The sequence below is a fragment of the Alexandromys fortis genome, unplaced genomic scaffold (genome assembly GCF_014885135.2).
Source record: "Alexandromys fortis isolate MF-2015 unplaced genomic scaffold, M_Fortis_MF-2015_v1.1 scaffold_4, whole genome shotgun sequence".
Classification (NCBI taxonomy): Eukaryota; Metazoa; Chordata; class Mammalia; order Rodentia; family Cricetidae; genus Alexandromys; species Alexandromys fortis.
Window position 1 is genome coordinate 15,702,510 of NW_026067944.1, and position 26,220 is coordinate 15,728,729.

Sequence of the window (26,220 nt, forward strand, 5' to 3'; positions counted from 1 at the left end):
CAGGAGGCAGAAGACATTGGCGGGTGGGGAGTCCGGGAAGATCTTCTGGGGCAAGCCCTGTAGAGCACTCCCGGAGCACCCCCAAATCTCCCCCCCCCCCCCGCGCACTGATGGATGGCGTGGGAAGTCCCACTGACTGACAAGTCCGCAGTCCCCAACACGTCCCCGCGATCCCTAATGCCAGCAGCCTGGAGCCAGGAGGAAAGCTCTGGGCAGGTGTCACACGTCCTTGAGGTCAGCCTGGAATCCAACCGAGCACGGGTCGGACTCGGAGACACCTGCCGGGCCAGCCTGGGTCCCGGCTGGTCGCGACCGGGACCCGAGATGAAGAGCGGGCAGCCTTCGAAGTAAGGGCAGCTCTGCGGCTTCAGACGCGCAGTGCGCAGGCGTGCCCGCCGCATGCGCAGGCGCCGCCTAGAAGTGACTTCTCCAAAAAGTGTCTTAGTTCCCGGTCACCTGAGCGCCCAGGACGCGTCCGCGGGAGCCTCGCCGAGCCACGCCTGTCGCAGCTCGGATCCCGAGACCCGGCCCCTGCCCCTCACCCGCTGCCAGCCGCCCCCAGCCCCAGGCTCCGTCCTTCCCGCTGTCCCTTCCCCAGAACCCGGCCGGACCGAACCGGGCCGAGCTGGGCCGCCCCAGCGCGGCCGCTCACCATGGCGTCCCTCTTCAAGAAGAAGACCGTGGACGGTGAGTTCAGGGCCCGGCTCCTGGATCCCGGGATCTGGGGCTCCGGCCGCGGCTCGCCGCTGTCCCCGGGGGGTGGGCCCAGCTCGGCCGCCCCACAGGTGACCGTGGCTGTGTCACTGCGGCTCCGCAGCCTCACCTGGGCGGCTCGTCCTTCCGATGGCACTCACCTCACCCTCGTTTTCTCCTCCGCTCTCTTTCCCCCCCTTTCAGAGGGATTGTGAGCCCTCCGAGGAGGCCGAGCAGCGCTGGCTCTCGGGTGTCGTTAGACTTGGAGACTTGATGGATGTCTTGTTGCTTTCTCCCGCTTGTTTGTTGCTCCTTCCGTGGGGACATCCCACTTCCTGACCTCAGAAAGGGAAGCCTGTGTGTTTGGTGGAGCTGCGGGGTTCACTTAGGAAATGAACTTGGGACCGGGCTGGCTGTACCTTTACCTCAGCAGTTTACATAGGAAAGACTCCAGCAGAAAAACAAGACCAAGGAAAGGGTCCGGGTTTAGCGATCATAGTGCAGAGTTGTCCTTTATGATTATCTTTTGCCAGCTAAGTGAGGGATGTGTAGTTGGCATACAAGTTCGCATTTTTAAAAACACATTGTTTCAGGTGGCTCAGTGCCATCTTGTGAAGAGGGGCGAAGTGAATGTACTGGAATGTACAAGTTTAGTGGCAGTGGTGGCCTGTATAGATTATACGTGACAGTCGCCTCAGGTGTTCAATTCATACCAAGTTATTTAAAATCTGCTTTTCTTTGCACGTCGAGCCCAGGTTGTTGTTGGCTCAAGCAAATAATCACGCCTTTGTAAGGGTCTAACCCAACCAGCAGTGGTAGCTAGACTGTGATTGGTACAAACCCAGAGCTCAGCCCTGAGTTGGGGGTAACTCCTTCATTTCTTTGTGTTCACTGTTCCAATGCCAGATTTGGGGGAAGGGTAACAAAGACACCATCTCTACCTTACTACGTGACCTTTCATTTCAACACAGGGAGTCATATTATCTCCATCAAACAGCATGATGCAGTTTAGCTGCTTCCCTGTGACTGATTTTTTTTTTCTCACTATTTTGACTTCTTACTAATTGAGAAACAACATTGTCAGCTTCTGGAATAGCTACTAACTTGTCACGTGATGTAACACAATTGCATGAGATGGGTTTTATATGTGGTTTCCTGAGAGTATTGTTTCACCTTTAACATGACACTTGTTTTCAGTGCTTCGGTACAAGAATTGTGATACTCAGTTATTGTACTCTACTCCCTCCTGGATTATTGCTATTAATGTTTTATGTAGGAATAATCTTTAATATATACACAGTCACTATAATTACATATAGTGATAATGAGAATTTACTGAGCAACAGAAAAGGTGGGTTCCTCTCCCACCTTGATGCCACAAATTAATAATTTTTAAAAGTAAAAATTTGAATGTTGTCTTAATTGCTTAATATCTGTTAACTATTTTCAATGACGAGTTTCAGTTTTGTGCTTTCTGGTATTTGTGACTGCCTGGTGACTCACTTAGAGGAAGGGAGAGAGATAATGAAGATAACAGGGATGAATATGAGATATGACTGCACACTCATTTGCCGTTGACATAGTCTTAATAGACTTAAAAGAAGTTTTGTTTTTTTTTCTTTCTTTTTTTTTTTTCTTTTCCTAGGTGTGGTACCACTAAATTAAAATGTGTGTGACATTTCTGAATGTAAATTTGGACCCGGTGAACAATTACTCCATCTACCAACTTGCAGACCTGATATTAATTCAGTTCATTTACTCCTGCCTTAATTGTGGATCTACATTTTCATCGTTTTGCTTTAAAGCTAGCTTTACGGATGTTTGTTTCCCCTGTTAAAGGAAATGAAAGGGCTCTTGTTTGGTATAAAAGGTGACAGCCCTCCTCTCAGTAGTGAGACACCATGTAATGGAATTTAATGTATTTTTATGCATTTCCCTCAATTCCCTGGGCACATTATCGATCATAAGATCTTTTACTGTATGCTGACTTTGTTTCTGTTGTAACAGTAATGAAATTCTGATATATAAGGGAAATAAGTAGCTGGTTATAGATCTGTGGAATAATTGAATCTTTTTGTCTCTGGATTGGCTGGAAGAATTATATACTGTATCGTTAAAGACTACTGCACATGTAAATTCAAAAGGGAGACAACATTATAACACATTACTATTCAGAGTTATGTTTAATTCATTTTGACACAGAGATTAGCAAGTCTCTGCAGTGTGCACTTGGTTACAGAAATTAATGAGAGGTGTATCTCAGTGCCACTGAAGAGGAGGATTCCTTCCAATTGGAAGTTACAACTGAGCCCTTGCTTTTTCCCTTTCTGAGTTGTATTATATGTATATGTGCGTTTTATAATCTGTTCATTGTCAGTGCTTTTACATCTGTGTGGACAAATAGTAGCCTATTTATTGAAGGGAATCATGAACCGGTTCTGCCAGCATTCCATCAGTACTTGTCGTAACTGGGTAACCATTTCTGCCATTGAACAGTGCGGTGCTGGGGGAGAGGGGTGGAGCTAGGAGGAGTGAATGGGTAGACAGGGCAGTGGGTTTGACCCCAGAGCTGGAAAAAGCAGTGGCCTTCTGTTTTATTTGCTTGAGATAAGGTCTCTAAATGTAGCCCATCATGCCGCTGTGACCTACTACCTCAGCTTCCCCAATGGGCACTGCCAGGCCTACAACACGAGGCCCAGTTGAAATGGGTATCTTAAGTTATTGAAACACTGTAGTTTTTACCCGAGATCTTCCATGAAGACAAGTTTCTGAACTGTCTATAAGCCAGTGCTGTGTTATATGTACGCTCTGTGTATGCTATGCTTATTAAGTTCTCACGGGGCCTATGATAGAAGCTGTGCTATTGCCACCTTTGTGTTGAGGGGAAATTGAGAACAGAGCTGCCAAGTGAGTTGCTCGGGATCAAAACTGTGCTAAGTAGCAGAAGTTGGAGCCCATCCTTCTAAGTCTCATCATTGCTATGTTTTTCTTAGACATTAATCACTTGGCATACAAACAGTGATCTTATTAATATCATGAAATTGTCCATTTGTTTTTTTTAATCTTACCTATAAGCTGGATTGTTCTCTTTGAATTAATAATAAAAGTTTAATTTCCATATTGGAATTAACTTCTTTGAAGGCCCCTGTACCTTAACATTCTGAGACTCTCCTGGCCTTCATGTCAACCTCTTGGAGAAGTGATGTATCATCTCAGCTTACTTCTCAGACTGCCTGCCTCCTGCATTCTCAGCAGCCTGTGCTGTGTATCATGATGTGATACAAAATGCTTTCTTCTGGCTTTTAGCATCCAATACTAAAAAAAGGTGTGTCTTCGTGCATGCGTGTGTGTGTGTGTGTGTGTGTGTGTGTGTGTAATTGCCACATGTTTGCAGGTGCCTGCAGAGACCAGAAGAGGGTGCTGATCTCCTGGGTCTGCAGTTATAGGCACTGTGCAACATGAGTGATGGGAACTGAACTTGGGGCCTCACTTTCCAGCACCCAGTGCTCTTTTAACTTCCCTTTGGGCTGGGATTTTGTGTTTGCTTGAGTTTTTTTTGTTTGCTTGTTTTATTTTGTTTTGTTTAACTATCCCTCAAAATAAGGGATTTATGTTGGGTCTGTCTTGGGCAACCATTGTATAATCTCTTGCTATATCAGCTACTTTTCACATTACTTATAATTTACATTCTATTATACCTAACATTTGTTTTTCTATTTTTGTTTAAAACCAGTATATGCGATAATCTGCTGACTGTCTGTATATGGTTTTCTAAAGCAGCAGAAATCAGAGACCCCAAATGGAACTTTATTCCCTCTTAAAATTTTCTCCTTCCGCGGCCGAGTCTGCCAGGGTGATTAGTGCTCCTTCCTTCAACAGATCACTGAGTCACTAATTATTATGTCTTCTGCTTTGTCCTGTGTGTGCCTGCAGCCCTTGGTCTAATTCAAATCCTGTCTGTTTTACACTTCAGAACAGATACCTTCCACTTTAATTTCTTGCTGCATCTCAGCCCTTTTATGTCCTTTAGCTGCAAAGTTGATTGTGTGATTGTTTTATGGCAACTCAAATCTGTCTGCTTCTCCTCAGAGTCCACTTTTTCAATGAATCTCTGCTACCTAGCAGCAGTAAACCTTTTCAATAATGCCTGCCTTCCCTTGTTCTGATAGCTTTCATTTTTGCCACGTCCTAGGCTCATCATCCTTCATCAGTGTTCTACTATTCTTCAGTATACTGAAAATCAGTCTTTTTCATCCTGACATATTTTTACTTAGGATCCCCATGAACCAAGAATTCTCTTTCCCACCAGTTTTTGTCCTTCAGGAAGTCTTCCCTGATGCTAACTACAAAAATACTACATCACCTCAGTTTGTACAGCTTGACATCTGCATCCCACCCATCCTTCACTGGAACTCAGCTTCTTTTGTACTACCAAAGATGGCTTATTCTAAGTCTTTCCTGCCTTCCATATTGGCTTCAGTCTTCAGCCATATTTAAGTATTTCTCTAGGAGTTCATAGTTAGCTGGCACCACCCTAATGCAATATCACTAGTGTTGGTACCCGAGGCCCTGAGCCTGTGATGTGTGCATTAGTGCCACTACTCACTGTGAGCCCTGCAGTGAGCTTGAAGAGTGCTCTGCAGGGAAGGAGCTTGGCTTCTGCCTTCTTGGATCACCCGTACATGCTGGTTACCCACAACTGGTGGGTTGTGACTGAGTGGGAATAAATCTGACAAGAAGTCTGTTAATGGTCCCATGTTTATGAACCATTGAGAAAGAAAAGCAACTTTATCCATTTCAGAAAACTGTCTTTCTTTCCAGAAAAAAAGACAACAGTATTGTGGTACTTACAATACTTTGTAAGTCTTCCTTTAGTGATTATTATTCTGAATATTTTAGATCCCACATTTTACACTCTACCCTACATTCTTGACATAATAAAGAAAAACAACTATGTGTATGTGGGATTCAATGTATAATATGCTTGTCACACAATTTTTCTTAACTGGTTTTAGGCCAGCGTGAAGAAACAGCCTCTGATGTTTCCTAACCTTATCAAAAGTTCTCCGCATTTGCAGAAGAAATAACACTAGGAAAATGTCTTCCCTTTGGTTTCCCCTCCCTACCCACTTCATGACAAGAGCAAATGAGACTTGGTTTGGTGGTACTTGTCTATCCCAGAAGCTTTCCTTAGTGCTTAAAGAGGCTGAATTTTTAAAACTTTGTTAGAATGGATTCCTCAGGCTTTGATGACTTTTGATACTTATGGTAGATGGAATAAAAATTTGCCTCCTATGCTGCCTTTGTCTTTGTGTCTCCCATTTTGTCTACCTCTTCCTTCCATACAAGTCCTACTGTTTCACTTCAAGCTATTTCGTTTTCTTTTTCTTTTTTTTTGAGCTAATTTACCTTGTAAATAATAGGGTTTCATTATGATATTTTTGTGCTTGGGTCATATCCGTCCCCATTCCCCGCATTTATCATTCCTCAGATTTGTTACCTGAGTTGTTTATCTCCCTTGGCAGGAGTAAAGCTGTTGGCATGACCCTCTCCTGTCCTGAATCTTACAATCATTTTTGCTTTTGCTGTACTATGTATTAGAATGTAATTAAGGGGACATTGCCCTCCAAGATGTTGTTCTATACTGTTCCTAAAGCCAGAGAAATCAATTTGATTTGCTTGCATGTGAATTTCTGATTCTTCCTCACTGTTACTTTCCTGCCTGACTCAGTCTGCTTTTAGACCCTTCTAGAAACTGACCTTTAATGTTTCCCCCCTTTTATTCTTTGCTTTTGAATGTATACCACTTCTCAAGGTTTCTTCCTCTCACTGACTCCAGAAGACAGTAGATCTGCATACTCGGGACCCATTTTCACTGTATTGTTTGCCTAATTCTACCAATGTTTAGCTAACGCACATTCAGGGCTTCTGTCCACAGATATTACTGGGCTTTGGGCAGTACTAGTACCACTGCCCTGATGGCTGCTCGCAATGTCCTCGAGGAAAGCAGAGTGGAGGGATAGTTCATGGTTTTTAAGATTTATTATTATTTTATGTTATGAGTGTTTTACCTGCATTTATGTACGTGTACCGTGTACAAGCTTAGTACCTACAGAGGTCAGAAAAAGGGCATTAGAACCCCTAGGACTATAGTTACAGATAGTTGTGCTGCTGGGAATGAAACCAACATTCCCTTTAAGAGCAACAAGTGTTCTTAACCACTGAGCCAGCTTTCCAGCTCAGATAGTTAAAGTTTTGCACTCATCTCATGTAATAGTTAACTGAGATAACTGATAAGAAGTAAAATTGCAGAAATGAAATTTTCTCCAAAGAAATGCACTTAAAATTATAAAATTCTGTTTTTAGACTGAAGTCCCTATAGCCTTTGAGTACTTCATGGCTTGCTGTGTGATGGCACAGCATGGGACAGGTAAAGTGTAACAATGAGGGCCGGCTTGTTGGGGTTTCTGTCCCACCCAGTACCCCACAACTGGCAAGCCCCAAAGAAAATCACACAGATCTCCATAAGTTATAAAACTGATTGGCCCATTAGCTCAGTCTTCTTATTAACTCTTGTAGCTTATATTAACCCATTATTTTTATCTATGTTAGCCACATGACTCAGTACCTTTCAGCTGGGCAGGTTACTTCTTGCTTCTCGGTGGTCTGGGCTAGAATGGGAGGAAGGGGCTTCCTCCTTCCTAGCATTCTCCTGTTCTCGTCATCCTGCCTCTACTTCCTGTCTGGCTGATCCACCTATACTTCCTGCCTGGCCAATCAGCATTTATTTAAAACATGATTGACAGAGTACAGACCATTCTTCTGCACCAGTAAAGTCCTGCTCTGACAGTAATCCTGAGCTGCCTTTAGGCCCTTTCCTTTCCAAATTCTATTTACTCACAAATTAATGTGATGGTATTTATTGGTTAATATCACTTTTTGGCTTTATATTCAAATGTGCAAATTTTATGTAAATGATCAGAGTAATGGAAGTAAGCTGTTTTTCAAGTTAGGACTTGACTTCAAATCTCAGTAGAAAAGTATAGTGACAGACCTTTTTACTGTTTGATTGTTTTGTTTTAATTAATTAATTCTTATTTTTTGTTGTTTTTTTAAATTTATTTATTTATTAAAGATTTCTGTCTCTTCCCCACCGCCGCCTCCCCTTTCCCTCCCCCTCCCCCAGTCAAGTCCCCCTCCCTCGTCAGCCCAAAGAGCAATCAGGGTTCACTGCCCTGTGGGAAGTCCAAGGACCACCCACCTCCATACAGGTCTAGTAAGGTGAGCATCCAAACTGCCTAGGCTCCCACAAAGCCAATACATGCAGTAGGATCAAAAACCTATTGCCATTGTTCTTGAGGTCTCAGTAGTCCTCATTGTCCGCTATGTTCAGCGAGACCGGTTTTCACCCAGGCTTTTTCAGACTCAGGCCAGCTGGCCTTGATGAGTTCCCGATAGGACATCCCCATTAAAGACAGGGTTTCTCTGTGTAGCTTTGACTGTCCTAGAACTCGCTCTGTTCACCAGACTGACCTTGAACTCAAAGAAATCCCCTTGCCTCTGCCTCCCCAGCATTAGGATTAAAGGCATGTGCCACCACCTCTTGGCAACCCTTTGTTTCAAATTTATATTTTCTGGATTTATTTTCCTAAACATATAAATTCAGCAGATTTGGATCCTAAGAATGCAAAAAGACCTTTTCTGTTTGTATCTTTCAAGGCTGTGATGTTGCCCCCCAGGTCTAGGTACTTATAATTCATCTGGAAAAGATCTTAACAAGCTTGAGACAGGTATTTAATACCCAACATGGAGCTAGTACAGTCTGCGTGAGAGGTTTAGGTGGTGTTGAGCCCTTTCTGCCTCTGAATGAATGTGTGGTAACAGAGAGAGCATCCTGTATCACTTAGACACTTCGGACATTTTCACAGCCTGCAGGTACCACCCATTGTGAAGTGCGTCATAACAGCCTTCCAAGGTGGCTGGCAGGGTGGTTCTTAAGAACTCCAGGGCACAGCCTATTGCCTAGAGAAAGAAACAAGGGCAACACAGGAAGGAAGCTCTGTGTCTTTTCCATGTCAGCAGGGACCTGCACCTGCACTTGCTTCTGCCATTGTCATGGCGCAGGTCGAAAATAGAAATGTTCTACTGGGCTCTATCTGGAGGCCTGCCATTCAAAAGACAATACCCAGAAGAGAGAGTCAGCACGGTATCTGGTTATTTCACTTGGCCCCAAGAAGGTAGAAAGAGAGGTTAATAGGTACCAAAATTCAGTCTTAGGGAATGGAAGTGCATTAAAGGGGCCTTACAGGGAAAGACAGTCAGCAGCAGGCTTAATGGGCCTTGACCACTGGTATTTTGTTTAATTAGATATACTGTTTCTTGTGGTTAAAACTTAGTGTTAGAGCATAAGGAGGGGTTACAGTCCTATTTTATCTGACAATTACATGTGCTGGGTTCTCAAATTCAGAAGAGTTAATAATTTCATATCTTATAACTATATAGGTAGTTTTTCTTTAGAGATGAGAATTCAGGAATGATTAGGGGTGCAGTCTTTGCAAGAAGCAGATAAAGCAAAAGGCAAGGGGAGGGTGTATAACCTTGCAGAAATTGCTTACAAGGAGCACCTCTGTTACAAGCCCCAAATGAAGGGATGGCTCATTATTTCAATGATGCACATCTCCGCTATACAAAGATATCGGTCATAGTTTAGATTTTAATGTTATCAGTTTCCCAGTAACAATAGGCTTCATTATATCTTAAGGTAATAAGTTAAATATTCTTGATAGTCATTTCTCATTATATATCACAATATTTGAGCATCATAATATCACTGCTAGATATAATATATTGAGATGGTTTTGTGGCAGTACAGACAAATAAACACCCAACTCTCTGTGCTGAAACCAAAACTCTTGAGCCTGAGGAATCTCTGAAATAAAAGGACTATTGAGCTTTCATAGGTAATAGCCAAACAGGACCACATCCTGAGACAGGATTCTGCAACTTCCTTTTGCAAAGTTGGATAGCAGATGGAAACTGTTCACAGGCCTAGAGCAACTGATGGAAGCAGATGCAGGGATTCACAGTTAAGCCCTGGGCCGAGCTCCCCAGAGGCCAGTCTAGGAGTGTGAGGAGCAATAATATGAGCAAAAAGTAATACAATAAAGAGGTCAAGACCATGAAGGTGTTACCCAAAGAAAAAGCTTACTTCAACTAATGGAAGCTAATTGACTCTGGACTGACAGTGGGGGAACCAGCATAGGACCAAACTAGTCCCTCTGAATGTGGGTGACAGTTGTATGGCTGGGGCAGTCTGTGGGGCCACTGGCAGTGGACCAGGTTTTATCCACACTGCTTGAACTGGCTTTTTGGAGCCCATTCTCTTTGGAGGGATACCTTGCTCTGCCTACATATAGTGGGGAGGACCTTAGTCCTGCCTCAAAGTGATGTGCTAAATTTTGTTGACCCCCCCCCTTGGGAAGCCTTACCCTCTTTGAGGAGTGGATAGGGTATTAGGGGGAGGAGAAGGGAGTGGGAGGAAGGAAGGGAGTGGCAACTAGGATTGATATGTAAAATGAGAAAAGATTGCTTTTTAAAAAATAATTAATTAAAAAAGGAAAAAACCCTCAATCTTTTTATGTCACTCATTCTGAATTATCCAGAAGACCAAACCATTAAATGTGGGTTTCACATATGGAGTACATAAGGAATATAGTGGGGTAATTTGTTTGTTTTATAGACTGCTTCTGTTGCCTCATATGAAAAGACATTTTAGTGTCTTTTCCTACTTACCGTAATATGTTTTAAAGTGTTATGATTGTGTTTTAGTATGTAACATTAGATGCTCTGAGTTTATAGCTTAGCACTGATTAAATATTAATAGGTCTATTAACAACTGTGGGGCTGTGGAATATGCAGTAGTTAATTTTCTTTATTTTTCCCTTTTATGATATACAGTGTCAACTAATGTATGCACAGTTCCATAAAATTAAAGTAAAATTGAATTATCTTTTATTAAACTGTTGGGTTTCATTATAATATTTTGTGTTTTTATTTTTTTTTTAAATCTAAGATGTCCTTTTCTAGCCTGGACTCTAATTCTTAGACACCAACTAGGTATCTCTCTCAACATTTAAGTGTGGACACTGATCATCCGCCTTAGAATACACACACACGGTCTAAGGACTCGGCCAGAGAGTACTCCACTATAGAAGGATTCGTGTGTCCCAGGTCCTCCCTCTTGCTGACCATGTAGTCTACCGCTTGTCTTCCAACGCTGATAGTTTGCTGGGACAGCTCTCAGAACTCAGGAAAGTGTCTCCTGGCTTCCTGTAATTAGCATGAAGAATATCACATGGGAAGAGCAGCGTGAAGAGACTCTTAGAATACGGGGCACAGAGTTTTGGTGGCTGCTCTGGCTGCTCTACCATCCTGGGAGCACAGCAGTGCGGTTGCCACTTGGGAAGTGTTGGCTTATTTTCTTCCCTGATGAGCTTTGATGGTCCAATTGCTAGAATCCTCCACCCCTGAGTTCTAGGGATGGGGTAGGAGTCAAGTCAAAGGTTTGGGGAGGGGGTTGGTGTCCACTCCCCACCCTTTAGCTGTCAGTAGATGAACTTCTTCATTTCCTGTTAGAATTCTTTTTGATTCTTAACTGACATAAAAACAAAAATCATACATCGTAAATGAGATATCATTTCAGTACATACATATATTAGGCAATGTTTAAGTTTGGTTAAATAATCAGTCTACTCAGATGGTAAAATCCTGCACACTTTCAGTGATTTGAAGCGTGCAGTCCTTCACTGCTCTGCACTACAGTGGCACACCAGAACTTCTTGCTCACATCTAATTTAACTTGGAACTGCATCGTTAAAGCATCGGATGCCTGAAAGAAGCAGTTTAGAAAGGATTTATTTTGACTCTTTGTTTGTGTGGCAGGAAAGGATGTAGAAGGATTGCCTTGCCACTGGAATAGCATAGCGGGGTGTGCAGTGTCTGGTCACATCCCTTTGGTAGTTAGGAATTACTGAGCTCACACCAGAACCAGACTGAGCTATAAAGACCCCTAAGCATTCTTCCTTTAGCCCAGTGCTTCTCAACCTTCCTAATACTGCGACCTTTTAATCCAGTTCCTTGTGCTGTGGTGACCCCCTACCATAAAATTATTTCATTTCTACTTTGTAACTGTAATTTGCTCTTGTTATGAATTATGATGTAAATATCTGATAGGCAGGATATCTGTGTAGTGCCCAAAGGGGTTATAACCCGCATGTTGAGACTTTCTACTTGGCCAGACCCAACTCTTAAAGATTCCAAAGCTCCTAAAATAGTGCCACTAGCTGGAGACAGCTCTTCAAACACCTGAGCCTTTGGGGGACGTTTACACAAACTCCACCTCTGCCAGCCTTCCTTCAATCCCCAGCCTTTGGAAACCACCATACAGTCTCAGCCTGTGTGGAAACATCTCTTAGATTCTACCGCAATCAGGCGGTACTTTTCTTTCTGTACCCACCTTACTTTATTTATTGATCATTAGTTCCAAAGGACTCCAGCTCTATCCAGGTTGTCACAAATGACAGAATTTATTCATGGAAATAATATTTCATTAGGAATGCATACTACATTTTCTTTCTATATCATCAGGTAATAGATATTTAGGTTGCTTCCATTTCTTGACTGTTGTGAAGCAGTGTTGCATTAACATTGTGAGCGTAGATGTCTCTCTCATACTGATTTTATTTACTTTGGCTATGTAACTAGAACAGAACTGTTAAAATCATTTGGTAGTCAAAGTTTTAATATTTTTGCAATTTCAACTCTGTTTTATACTGTCTGTACTGGTTTACATTTCTACCAGCAGTGTGTAAGGGTTCCCTTTCTTTACACCACACCCTTCACACCCGGGCCCCTCACCTTTTCCTGAGTAGTCATCTCCATTCACAGCCAACTCTGTTTAATACTTGTATCCCCATGATAACTAGTATTGAGAATTTTTCATTTACTTATTGCTCACTTGTGTATATGGTTTCAAGAAATACCTACTTAGGTCTTTTTTTTTTTTTTAATTTGCTTCGGAGTTCCTTATGGAACTCTGTCATAAATATAGATTGAGAATATTCTAAGTCTTTGTAAATTTCCCACTCTGTAAGTTGTAGTTAAAATCTGTATTTGCTTCACTAGAAAATTTGTTGTTTCCTAATGATAAGATTTAACTATACAATAAAAAGATCCAGTTAAATATATAATGTGTTTCTTTCTGAAATCCACATAGTGCTGCAGTAGGGAGGGAAAAGGGCACATGTGTGTGTGTTGGGGCCGGGGGAGGTTGTTACATGTGCCGTATGCAATTGTATAATAATTCTCTAAGATAAATTTTTAAGCACCATGTATTTGAAAAATCTTTCTATTATTCATATAATCTATGCTTATAATAGATATTTTAATATTTGATTAGTTTGTAGTATATTAAATTGAAAGAAAAAATTAACATTATTAAAAGTTTCCTTTTTTGTTACATTCTCTTAGTCCAGTATTTTAAGCAGTATTGAGAAAATTCCTACAGTCATCAATTCAAGTTTCTTTTGTGGTTCTCCTAGACGTAATAAAGGAACAGAATCGAGAGCTGCGAGGCACACAGAGGGCTATAATCAGAGATCGAGCAGCCTTAGAGAAACAAGAGAAACAGCTGGTGAGTAGAACATTGAATTTGGAAATAGTGTTGAATAATTATCTAACTCAGAAAAGGCCATGAACAAGAGGTAAGAGATTTACTTGTAAGAAAGTGTTTCTTCCTTTGCTGAATTCTCTGCTTTTGTTATTGTGTCATTTGTTAGTTTTTTATCAATATTCTGTTTTCTGTTGGTAAAGAATCAAATTATTTCATTTTTTGAAAATTATGAATGTCTGGAAATAAATATTTTTTAAAACATATCTACCTTCTTGATTAACATTAAAAATAAAAGTAGTCATGGAAAATAAAAGAGTAATAAATAATACCATAACACATAGTTGTCTTACATGGTCTTTTCGGAATGATTGTTCCATGACAGTTTATTTTTAATTAGATGGATATGGCTCATCTTAAAATTTCCTTTATGCTATATTTTTAAATGCATGTTGCCCTGATCTTAAAGTTTTACTGAGATATGAGACATTCAATAAATTGTACATGTTTAAGTATACCATTGGTACTTTGTTTTATGTATATTATATAAGTATATATTACTCTAGAGAAAACCATAAACACAGGCATTGTTCCCGCAAACTCCTGGTGCCTTATGAAATCCCTCCTCTCCATTCTCATTGTCTCCCTCCATTCAGTGAGAATAGTACAGGGGTCCCTCAATTTGTTTGTCTTTCTAAGTTGTGTAAAGGTGAAATCACACAGACATTTTTTTGTTTCTTTAAGTACAATTAATTTTGAGGTTAATTATTGCATCCACATATATGATAGATATCATTCTGTTGTATGCATGTTTCCTAATTTTTCTGTTTGTTACTCAAGAGGACAAATGAGGTTTTCAGATTTTTCAGTAAGTGAAGTTTCTGTATGTATACAAATGAATTTTTGTATGTTTTTATTTCTTCTAGTTAACTACTGAAAGTGGGTTGCATATTTAACCTTATATTAGAAAGTACTAAACAGTTTGCAAAGCGTCTGTAATATTTTCTCTCTGCGTTGGCAGTGGATGCATTGCAGCTCTTCCACAGCTAGAGTGCAGTCAGTTTGAACCATTCTGTGGAGGTAGTAGATGGTGACCCTGAATTGAATCTCCCTAGTCATTAGTGGTGCTGGGCTCCAATTTTAATGAGTCTAATTCCCATTTACAGATATTCTTTGCCAAAATGCCTGATTTTACTCATGTCCCATCATCAATTAGTTTTTAAAGTTTTATTTTTTAAATTTTGTGTGCATGTGTGCACGCACACACACACACGTGTGTGTGTGTGTGTGGGTGGGTGTGTGGGTGTGGGTGTGTGTGCAGGTACAACCCACCATCTACTGTGAGGTCAGAAGAGGGTGGGATTATTTTGTAGGTAGAGCTACAACAGTTGTGATTCTACACACACACACACACACACACACACACACAGATGCTGGGAACCAACCAATCATGTAGTGGGAACCAAGTGCCAGCAAGTGCTCATATCTTCTGAGCCATCTCTCTTGCCCTTGCCGCCTTTCTTGATTATTTTATCGTAATAGCTGTTGTGCTTGGGTACAAGGGCCTCATTAGGAACATGCTTTGAAGATGTGCTCTGCAGGTTCTCGACCTTTTCTTTCATTTTCCTAAATGGTTTTTGATAAACAAAAGTTATTTATTGTGATGAAGACAATTACAATTTTCTCCTGTGGCTAATACTTATAATGTATTAAATTTTTGCCTAATAAAATTCAATAGTAATTTTTCTTATGTTTTCTTCTAGATCACTTAAAAAATAACCATTGCATTTTTTTTCTTTTCTTTTTTCTTTTCTTTTCTATGAGAGCCTGGTTTCTCTGTTGCACTAGATAGAGCGGTACTTTGTGTACTTGGAGATCTGTAGCCCACACATCATCTTGCCTTGCCTTATCTGTGGTGAAACAGATTTCAAGTGTGAGCGCTTCCTGCACTCTGCTGTGCTGATAGGACTGCGCTCAAGCCCAGGGCTGTGCTGCTGTTGTTACTGTTTGCACTCCTATTTCATAGAACACTTACAGTTAGGAAAAGCCTTACCATTCGCCTGCATGCTTCCATTTTCTCAGAATCCTTTAGGGTATTTGACGTGTTTCATATTTACATGGGAACTTTAAAACAAACCTGTCACTTGTACAGAGATGACTAGATGGATTGCAGTTATATTAAATGTGTAAATTATTGGAAAGTATTAACATTTAGCAATAAGTTTTACTGTCCACGAGTGTTTTTTACATATTTCTCTCTACTGGAATGCATAGAGATGTGCCAAGTTTTTTATTTGTATCTTTTTTTTCTTTTTTTTTTTATTGAGAAAAGGAAAAGAAAAAAAAGTTTCTGCCTCCTCCCATCCCAGCCTCCCATTTCCCTCCCCCTCCTCCCACCCTTCTTTCTCTCCCCCCCACTTCTTTCCCCCTCCCCCCACTCCTCTCCCCCTCCCTCTCCAATCCAAAGAGCAGTCAGGGTTCCCTGCCCTGTGGAAAGTCCAAGGTCCTCCATCCTCCGTCCATGTCTAGGAAGGTAAACATCCAAACTGGCTAGGCTTTCACCAAGCCGGAACATGAAGTAGGATCAAAACCCCGTGCCATCGTCCTTGGCTTCTCATCAGTCCTCATTGTTCGCCATGATCAGAGAGTCCGGTTTTATCCCATGCTTTTTCAGTCACAGTCCAGCTGGCCTTGGTGAGCTCCCAATAGATCAGCCCCACTGTCTCAGTGGGTGCAAGCTTCCTCAGCTTATTTATTCTTGTAGCCTTTTGTACATGTTAAGAGATTCCTACATGAGTGGATGATAGCATCATGAGGAAGGAAAGCTTTATGTCTTCATTTCCTGTCTTGGAACCGTTTTTATAATATACTTTAATGAATTCTCTGATGATTTCTTACAAATCGTTTAATTGTCTTCTTTGCACATTTGTCTCCTAACTCCTCCCAGATTGCCCCTGCTTCAACCTCATGTCCCGTAGTAACCTACTTGTTGCACACTGTTGAGGTGTTTGGTGATATTTCATACCACCCACCTCCATCCCCCCAAGAGCTGAATCTGCCCTGCCTGCATCCACACTGTACACTGCCCACCCACTGCCATTGGTTATCAGATTGGTCGCTGCAGTGTTCGTGGCCAAGTATTCCGTACTTCACTTTAAAACAGTCTTGCACTGTTAGTAGGCAGTTCAGGCATGGCAGAGGAAAGCTATCATTCCTTTCCTTAAAGGGAAGGCAGACATTTACACACATACACACACACACACACACCCCTACACATATCATAGTACAGTAATGGTTTGGCTCTGTCTCTACTTTCAGGCATCATTGGGATCTTGACATATTGCTGTTTACGAGAAAACAGCTATATTTGAAGCAGTCTGGCAGCGTGCTTAAGAGAAAGGTTTATCTCTCTCTTGGGCACATTATGTACTTGACTTTTTTTCCTTTCTCTCATCACTTCTGATCACCATGTTGTGAAGCACACTTAACACATGTGTACACACTTAGGATTGACCAGATGGCTTCATGATTTAGTCCCTTTATCATTATGAGATCATATTTTTTACTTCTGGCAATATATCTTGTTCTAAACTTTACTTGATCTGATATTAGTATAGCCATTCTAGATTTGTAGACTTTGGTAAATATATAATGTGTTTTCCACTTTTTAAGACACCTTTGCTCTAATGTTTAATATTTCTTCATGAGATAACGTATAATTAGATTTGCTCTTATATATTCCAGAAGTTGCTTTTCTTGTTGGTATATAAGGTAGAGCATTTGTTTCAGTGCTGTTATCTGTATTATTAATTTACTACCTCAATCTTTATTTTCTTTGTCTTACTGTTTTTTTAAACTATATTTGGATTTCTATTTTATATTTTCTCCTGGCCTGTAAAGTCCTGTTTAATAAACTTGCTTTATATTCATGAATGAGGGTAACAAGTTTTTTTCTGTGTGAACATACGATATAGCCTCTCAAACATCCTTCCTCTCTATGACTTTGTGCCTACTAGCTACATTCTTCAAGATAAGCACTGAAGACTACCCTGTAAATATATTCCCTTATCTTTCTTATCTTCTTAGGAATTAGAAATTAAGAAGATGGCCAAGATTGGTAATAAAGAAGCTTGCAGGGTTCTAGCTAAGCAGCTTGTCCATCTACGGAAACAGAAGACAAGAACTTTTGCAGTCAGCTCAAAAGTCACGTCAATGTCCACACAAACTAAAGTGATGAATTCCCAGATGAAGATGGCTGGTGCGATGTCTACCACTGCAAAGGTAACTTGAAGCTTTGGTGTCTTTTTATCAAGGATATATAAATATTGATATTCAAATTAGATTTCAAAGCACTTTCTGGTCATCTGTAGTACAAAAATCTTAGTTACTAATAAAATGGGTTATAATACTATGTAACCCAAGTGATTGGTTCTGGCTTAGTTATTGGTGTGTTACAAAGTAAGAACATTTACATTTTTCTACGATCACAAGGAGCTTCAAAGTTTATATGGAGTTGACTTAGCATAGTGTTGTTGGTTTGTATTTTTCCAATAAATTGTCAGAAAATTTGGCTATTATTATTATTATTTCTGACTACTTTTATGGAATTATTTTCTCTTAATTCACTTTTGTAAATGTTCAGAACCACACATATGGATATTGTAAATAGAAACTTTTGCATTTCAGGAATGCAAAATTTTATGTATATTATACACACACCGTGTGTGTGAGTGAGTGTAATCAGTACTTTAACTGTTGGTTTCAAGGACTCTGATCATTTCAGTCACTGAAAATATATAAGAGCAAGTAGTTTGGATCTCCTCTGTAGTCTTACAGATGGACGGAACTAAAAGGTAGACTAATTTGGGCACAAGGTCATTTGAAGATCACATGGTAAGACTGGCAACGTTGCACTAGTGTTAAGGGGAACAAAGTATCTTGTAGTGTTCTGTAAATGATATGCTCAGAAGTGATACCTAATGGGCTTTTGCCACATACAGGTATCTGAATTAGAATTCTTAATCAAATATCATTTGGTCAGCAAGTGTTTGCTCAAGTACCCAAATAGTTCAGATGAAATGGCTAAGCCAATGCTTAACCTGCATGAATCTTGTAGTCTCTTGTAGGCAGCATACAGGAGATGTAGTGTGTGTAGGACTCTAACACTTTGCTCACACTCAGGTGACATTTCACTGAATAGTGTGACCTTATGCAAATTATTGAACCATCTGTGCCTTTGCTCTCCATTTGTAATAAGGGGAAAGGAGAGGAAGTACCACATGAAGGTCTTGTGTTGTTAATGTCACTTTAAGATTACTATATGCAAACTGCTTAGAGCAGAGAGGAGCACTTACGAGGGACTAGCATGTGTGACAATCCTGTGCCAGGGTGTGTGCTACTTTAAAGAGATAAAAGGTCAGTATGCTGACAGAGCTGTCGTGGAGAATGAGTCTACCTTATTAAATGGATTTCCGTTGTTACCTTCCTCAGACAAGTTTCAGAATTTGACTTAACACTAGGTCAGTCAGAAGGCTGTATTTGCTGTGACTGACTTTATAGACTACTCCATAGATGACTTTCACAACTAGGTAGCTAACATGACTCTTTTTATTTCTTAAAGACAATGCAAGCAGTTAACAAGAAAATGGATCCACAGAAGACACTACAAACAATGCAGAATTTCCAGAAGGAAAACATGAAAATGGAAATGACTGAAGAAATGAGTAAGTTTTAAAAAAGTATAGTTTTTTCCTCTTCTATTTATCCAACTTCATGTCCCAGCAGCCCGTGTTCACAGATGATGAAGTCAGAAGTGAAACCAGCATAATAGACATCCATGTAATGACTCAGAATTCTTTCGATATTTTAACTGAAAGTGTGGGTGGGGGGCCATATAAATATCCTCTGCCTATGAACAAAGAGACAATGGCAACATGCTCAGGGCTTACACAGCTCCAAACTGTGTGGTGTCCAAGTACTAGAAGGAAAAGTGGACATGTGTTCCACTGCCCAACCAAGAAGCTATCTCCAGTTGACAACCACCTGCAAAGGAAAAATTAATTTTCTCCAGAGGAGTCTCTGCTATAAAAAGGCAGGCCCTAGTTCCAGCAGGGAAAGGCCAGCTCGAAATGAACTCAGTGCTAATTTTGGAGGGGTCTTGTCTCGTACTGCTTTGTCTAGGCATTGTTTTACCTTCCTAATCTCTTGATTATATGTAATAGTTTCTCGTTTGTATTTTTATGAGTTTTGTGTTTGTACGTGTATGTCTTTGTGTGATGCTCATGTTTTTCCTTTGTTTCTTTTCCTCACTGTTTATTAGTTTGTTGTGTTCTATTCTGACTTGTTTTTTGCTTGTTTTCTTTTAATTGGATTGTGTGTTTTCTAAAGAGAGACAGTGGAGTTATGGTGTGGGAAGTCCTGCATATTTGTTGCTTTTATTGGTTAATAAAGAAGCTGCCTTCAGCCAATGGCAGGGCAGACTATAGCCAGGCTGGAAGATATATATAGCAAGAGTAGGCAGAGTCAAGGAGATGCCATGTAGCTGCTGCAGAAGACAGATGTTGGACAGAAACTTACNAGAGAGAGAGAGGGCAGAGTCAGTGAGAAACCGTGTAGCCACTAGAGGAGAATGACACAAGCCACCAGTTGGAACATTGCCAGTAGGCTATGTGCCTTTTGGTGAAATATAAAATAATAGAAATGGGTTAATTTAAGATATAAGAGCTATCCAATAAGAAGTATGAGCTAATAGGTCAGGAAGTGTTATAATTAATATAGTTTCTGAGTGGTTATTTCAGGTCTAGGTGGCTGGGAAATGAACGAGCAGTCACCAACAACAGAGTTGGATAGGTCTGGGAGGTATAAGGGAGACAAAATCATGATTAAACTATATTATATGAAAAAAATCTGTTTTTAGTTAAAGATAATACTGTGCCATAATTCCATCAGAGAATGGTCTTAACCGTTTTTAATTTTACTGGATAGTATAAAATAGTAGTTTTTAAAGTCTCGACATGGTTGTCACACTGGAGACCTGTCCTGTGAGAAGAGAGACAGTGGAGCACCTGCTTGTGCTTTTATGTCACAAACCATCATAAATTTATATTCCAAACATACTGTGAAAGAAGGGTGGTGGGTAAAGGAGTGGACTCCCCAGCTATGGTTACTGATGCTGCAGCGCATTTCCCCCTGTGCTTTCCTGGAGAAGTGAGAGCACATGCAGCCACGACAGTCTTACATAAATATTCAGCTTTAGGATCAGGCTGAGAATGTGCTGCAGTTGCTGAGTCATGGTTGCCTAACATGTCTAAGGCCCTGATTTGCTTCTCAGCATCAAAAAATAAAAATAGTTTTAGTATATCACCTATTCTCAGTATGTCTTTACTAAACCCTTCATTTTCATCAATAGGGTTAGTTTCAAATTTGCAATTTATTTGATAATCTTTCTTTGAAACTGAATTTGTTTTACTGTGTTGGCTTGTTAAATAACCTGAGATTATAAACTGAGATTTATTTGTGAGACCCCAAACTTCTTCCCAACAAAATGACCCCAATGTTAATTTTACTAATAATGACCGAAATGACCCTTCAGCCCATGCTGGTCAGTACTGAAACATTTGTGTGTCAACATTTTGCACCATGCTGTCGTTTTCTGGCTACTTGCCAACTGTGTGGGACTCTGCCAGTTTGGCTCCACTCACTTTCTAGCATTTTAATGTAATCGTCTAGTGTAGCAAACAGCACCTTTCAACTTGCTAGATTAGCTCCCGAGCTAATAGTCTCCTGCTCATTAGAGTATCATGCTGATGCTGAGTACACTGTGAGTTTCTTCACTGATAGTTCAAAGTGTTGTTTACTTTCTGTTTCATGCCTTAGAAAAACACAGGAAAGCTCTTTGAAACATTCCACCTCATTTTCTGCAGGGTTCCCTGAGCCTTGAGGAAAGTGATATTCGTGGAAGTTTCTGTCCTGCCTGGTCCTGAAGCTGTTCAGTTCCAAATGAACACACAGGGGCTTATACTAATTATAAACTTTTTGGCCTATTGCTCAGGCTTATTTCTAACTAGATCTTACAAATTAAATTAACCCATAACTCTTATCTATGTTTAGCCACATGGCTTCATCATTTTTCTCAGTAAGGCATTCTCATCTTTCTTCCTCTGCATCTGGCTAGCAACATCATTTCTGCCTTTCCTCTTCCCAGAATTCTTCGAGTCTGATTGGCCCACCTATACTTCCTGCCTGGCTACTGGCCAATCATTGTTTATTAAACCAATATGAGTGACATATCTTTACGGTGTACAAGAATATTATCCCACAGCAAAGGGATTTGATGCAGACATCCCATTTATGGCTGAATGCTCCAAGTTCTCCTACTCCACATACTGTCTTGCTGTGGGTCTCTGTATTTGTTTGCATCTGCTGCAGGAGGGAATTTCTCTGATGATGCTGAGTTTCTCTGATGATAGCTGAGCAAGGATATAGCAGAATGTCACTAGGAGTCATTTTATTGAAACTTTTTTCTTTTTAATAACACTAGTATTTGGTTTCGGTTTTATCCTAATTCCTTGGACTATCTTGTCTCAGGATTCAGGTCCTTGGTCACCCAAGCAGTGTGAGGCATGGGCCCATCTTGTGAAGTGGGCTGTAAGTCAAATCATATAGGTGGGTTACTACCACAAGCTTTGTATGCTGTGTTGCTCAAACTTGTCCATATTCAAACTTTGGAACAAGGCCTGTGGGAAGTGTTTACATTTTTATCACATGCATGCTGTTTCCTGATTGTGCTTCTGCAGTGCTCATACTCCGTCCCTCTCTCACCTCTTCTGTAGAACTTCTTCATTTATGCCAGTGCTTCTCAACCTTGCTAATGCTGCAACCCTTTAATACAGGTGCTCATGTCGTGGTGACCCCAACCATAAATTATGTTCCTTTCTACTTCATAATTGTAATTGTGCTGCTGTTATGAATTATAATGTAAATATGTAATATGTGAATACTGCAAAAGGGTCTTTTGACCCCTTGAAAGTGGTCTTTGACCTCAAAAGGGGTCATGACCCACAGTTTGAGATCTGCTAATTTAGACCTTCACAGACCTGGCCTGGCTTCTCACCTGTCTCACTCTGTTAACCGTTCAGGTTACACGCTGCTGAATTAATACTCCTGAAGCTTTCTTCTGGGGCTGCCTGACCAGATGTTTGGAGTGGGTTCTTGCTGACCACAGAGTAACAAAAACAAAACAAAAAAAGAAAAAGAAAGAGAGAGAAAGAAAGAAAGAAAGAAAGAAAGAAAGAAAGAAAGAAAGAACAGTACATACGAAAAGTAAAGCAGTGTTTTATAAAGATGTGATAGGCCAGTATGAATTCTGAGCCTCAGAAAGGCAAAGTGGCTTGCTCTAAAGCTGATCAGTACAGAATACAGGACTGAGATTCTAATTTGAATCTAATGTCCTAATATAGGTTTTTATTCCTTAGAGATAGTATTCTATGATATTCCATGTTTATCATAAGGTTTTTAGACCTTTCTAAGTTTACTTTTTACTGTTTAACAAGCCAGATTTTTAATCTCAGAACCAATCCCCATTGTTATTAATGTCAGGGCTATCAAAAGCTGATGTGCAGAAGCAAACCAGGGATGGTGCCGAGATAACGGTTGAGTCTAACTTTCTTTCTGTGTTGAACACAAGACCTATGATTACATATTAGATAAGATCTCTCATGACATGGCTTGCCGTCTTATGTTGAAAGGAACATTAAGGTTGAAAATATTTGCACTGTGGTCCTGACCCAGATGGTCTACTGCTTCATGTAATATCCCTCAGGGAGATATAGCTCATAAGCCATGAAGCATAGGCTGTGAGCTATTGCAATAGTAAGCCAGGATATGCTAAGAACCCTGTAGCTACTATTTCACTAACATGATGCCTTTACTCAGGTTCTTTTCAATACATAATTTGGGTAGGAAAGGAAAGAAAGATTATGATATCAATAATAAACTTTCAGGGCTAAAGTGAATATTATTCTTAGAGCAAATTTCATAGAACATTTGGCCATATGTTTTATTAAAATATTCTACCGATGCCTTGAATGTTAGCATAAGAAATAATGTAGATAGTGTAAGTGGGTAGAAGACAGGTGATTTTCTCCTAGACATTAACAGACAGTTTGATTCTTGCAAACTTTTTCTTGGTTAGGTTTAACAGCTCAGTGGATGCCATGTGGAATCATATTTAAAACTTATGAGCCTAGAGCTGTAACTTTGTTTATTCACTGAATTTTGTTTATTCAAGATCTAGTTTTATAAATCACTTTATTTTTTTTTCTGGTGCTGAGCTTGAACCCAGAGCCTTGTGCATAGTGATCACAGTATTGCTGAGGTTTGTTACTACAGGTTGTTATGTTAAAAATAGCATTGTTTCACATGACTTAGCTCAAAGGTATTTGTCAGTATAAGTGACTGAAAGCTAAAACTTGAGTTTTGTCATTTGTTGGTTCTTCTAAATTTGCTTTTTAATCATTAAAATATGTATGTATAGTTTGATTATAGGTCAAAAATATAAACTTAACTTGTAATACATTTGAAAATAATTGCTTTGTTCCCCTTTCCTTTCCCTCCAAGTCAATGACACCCTTGATGACATCTTTGATGGCTCTGATGATGAAGAAGAAAGCCAGGACATTGTAAATCAAGTTCTTGACGAAATCGGAATTGAAATCTCTGGAAAGGTGAGAACAGCTTATTTCATACTGAGAATAGCTTTTGCCACTTTTGTCAGTGTTTTTTTTTTTTTTTTTTTTTTGTCCATTAATACTACCTGCATGCTTTCAATGCATGTCAGAAGAAGTGCGCCCTCTGTCCTCATTCAAATGCTTGCTAACCTCTTTGTTCTCTTGTTTCTGTCTGATATAGATGGCTAAAGCTCCATCAGCTGCCAGAAGCTTACCATCTGCCTCCACCTCTAAGGCTACCATCTCCGATGAAGAGATTGAACGACAACTCAAAGCTTTAGGGGTAGATTAAATTAAAAGCCATACTATTTTCACTTTCTACAGTTATTTGATCTAAAGTGGGTCCGTTGTAGATTCCTTTTACAAAACATATTCATTTTGCAAAAATGAGGACCATGAGTGAACAGTTGTTTCCTGACCCATGGCTATTTTGAATCTTTGCCAAAGAATAACAGTGATGCAAAAATGGGAACAGTTGGGTTTTGAACCATGAAGGTCTGATGATGTGTGCAAAATGAGTTCTTTCTGCATCACATAGAGAAACAGTGTCAGTACTTAGTGCTGGGCGTGTTCTAAATCTTTTTACACCGAAATCAGAGTTCTTGTTAAATGCCGTTAGGCGCCAATGTAAAGAGCCTTGTAAAATATTAAAGGTGTATCGTTAATTCTGTATCTGTTGCTTGTCCTTTGTAGACAGTTCAGTTAGGACCACAGGCAGTGCAGCTGCCAAATTATTTTTAAACCATCTAAAGAAGAGTGCTGTTTAAACATCTGTCTTTAAAACTGTCATGAGCTTTGACTTTTCTTCCATTTTTCCCCCTTTGGGAGAACATTCTAGTTGGTAAGTTTATTACCTTTCAAAATGTACTTGGCACCTGCCTTAAATAGCACAAACATATTGTGCACATCTTTAAATTATTTTAACTGGCAAAAAAGAATTTCACTTTAAAATAAATTAAGTCTTAGAACAGTTACCCGAGCTGTCTTTTAAAGCTTACAAAAGCAAAGTGGATATAATTAGCAAAATGAAGGAAGAAGATGCTGAATTAATAACATTTTATAGCAATGAAACCACACTTGTTCTTTCTTCCAAGAACTGAGACTTTCTCCATATAAATTATGACTTAGTCTGTGTTGAATTTTGGTTGTATTAATATACACATTAAACCCTCTAAATTGAAGCCATTCTTCCAAATGAAGTACTACTACTATGACAATACTTGACCTAGATTTCTAAAGTAAAGGGGTTTTCGTTTTGTTTTGTTTTTGGTAAATAAATTGCAACTTTGTCAGAAATTACTGCCTAAAATGCATCATTGTGTTAGCAGTAATTTAAAAGTAAGTTAGCTATGTTATATAGAGGCCAAGAGGAAGGAGAGGCTGCCACACAGTTAGAAGTAGAAGAGTTAGAATTAGCTTAGTTTTGAAGAATGATGTTGTAATATATGGATTCTGACACATCCCAACACAGAAAGTGTAGGAACTCCAATCAGTTTGACCTGGCTGATCCCGAGGGATGGACTTTTGGACTGTCGGATAACAAAGGCAGATACATACTGCCGCTTTAGACATGGCACACATACACGCAAGGAACAGCAGCTCCCTCTGCCACCTACTTCAGAATCCGTATGCATCTTGTGTTCCGAGAGTAGGCCTCAGGACTGCTGGTCTTAAGTGCACAGTTTGCAGTATCCCTGGACTGGAATGGGTCCACACATCGTACTGTATCATCGGGTATTGCACCCATACCTGTTTCGGATGTACATAGTAATGCTGTTTAACCTGATTTAACTTCTTGTTTACATGTGGGAGCTTTGTGTTTTAAGATTATTTTGTCTTAAAAACAAACTCAATAAAGATTTATTGCTCTTACCCATTTTTCTTAACTCGTTTACTTTGTTTTTGACTGCTGTTAAGACTAGAAACTGTATGTATTTAATAGCTTTAACAGAATAATTTTTGCTATTTTTCTGTAAGGAATTTTAGACTGCTGTGCTGCTTCAATTTTATAAAACAAGATAAAATGTCTTTTTTAAGATCTGAAAATTGTTACAGGATTAGTGTTTGCCAGTGGGGCAAGCCCAACAATTAGTAGATTTCAATGAAACAGACTTGATCATTCCTTTCCTGCAG

The 26,220-nt window shown here is 40.0% G+C and overlaps 1 protein-coding gene and 1 long non-coding RNA gene across 2 annotated transcripts in view; one reads left to right on the forward strand and one right to left on the reverse strand.

Moving 5' to 3' along the window:
• LOC126505616 (uncharacterized) overlaps positions 1-5,530 on the reverse strand; it is a 112,635-nt gene extending 107,105 nt beyond the window's left edge. The window contains exon 1 of the long non-coding RNA XR_007592942.1: positions 855-5,530. This is a non-coding gene — a long non-coding RNA (uncharacterized lncRNA). The remainder of the gene's footprint in view (positions 1-854) is intronic.
• Chmp2b (charged multivesicular body protein 2B) lies at positions 243-25,959 on the forward strand. The gene is made up of 6 exons (XM_050148741.1): positions 243-687; positions 13,293-13,384; positions 17,447-17,641; positions 18,981-19,083; positions 23,978-24,084; positions 24,269-25,959. Exons 1-6 carry the CDS (start codon positions 654-656, stop codon positions 24,377-24,379), a joined length of 642 nt encoding a protein of 213 aa, XP_050004698.1. The 5' UTR covers positions 243-653; the 3' UTR covers positions 24,380-25,959.
• The last annotated feature ends 261 nt before the right edge of the window (positions 25,960-26,220 follow it).

What these genes read in the sequence shown, in the direction of transcription:
- Chmp2b (XM_050148741.1), top strand. Translation starts at nt 654, where the DNA reads ATGGCGTCCCTCTTCAAGAAGAAGACCGTGGACG. An exon ending in AGAAACAAGAGAAACAGCTG is followed by an intron (nt 13,385 to 17,446) that starts GTGAGTAGAACA and finishes TTATCTTCTTAG; the next exon opens with GAATTAGAAATTAAGAAGAT. An exon ending in CGATGTCTACCACTGCAAAG is followed by an intron (nt 17,642 to 18,980) that starts GTAACTTGAAGC and finishes TATTTCTTAAAG; the next exon opens with ACAATGCAAGCAGTTAACAA.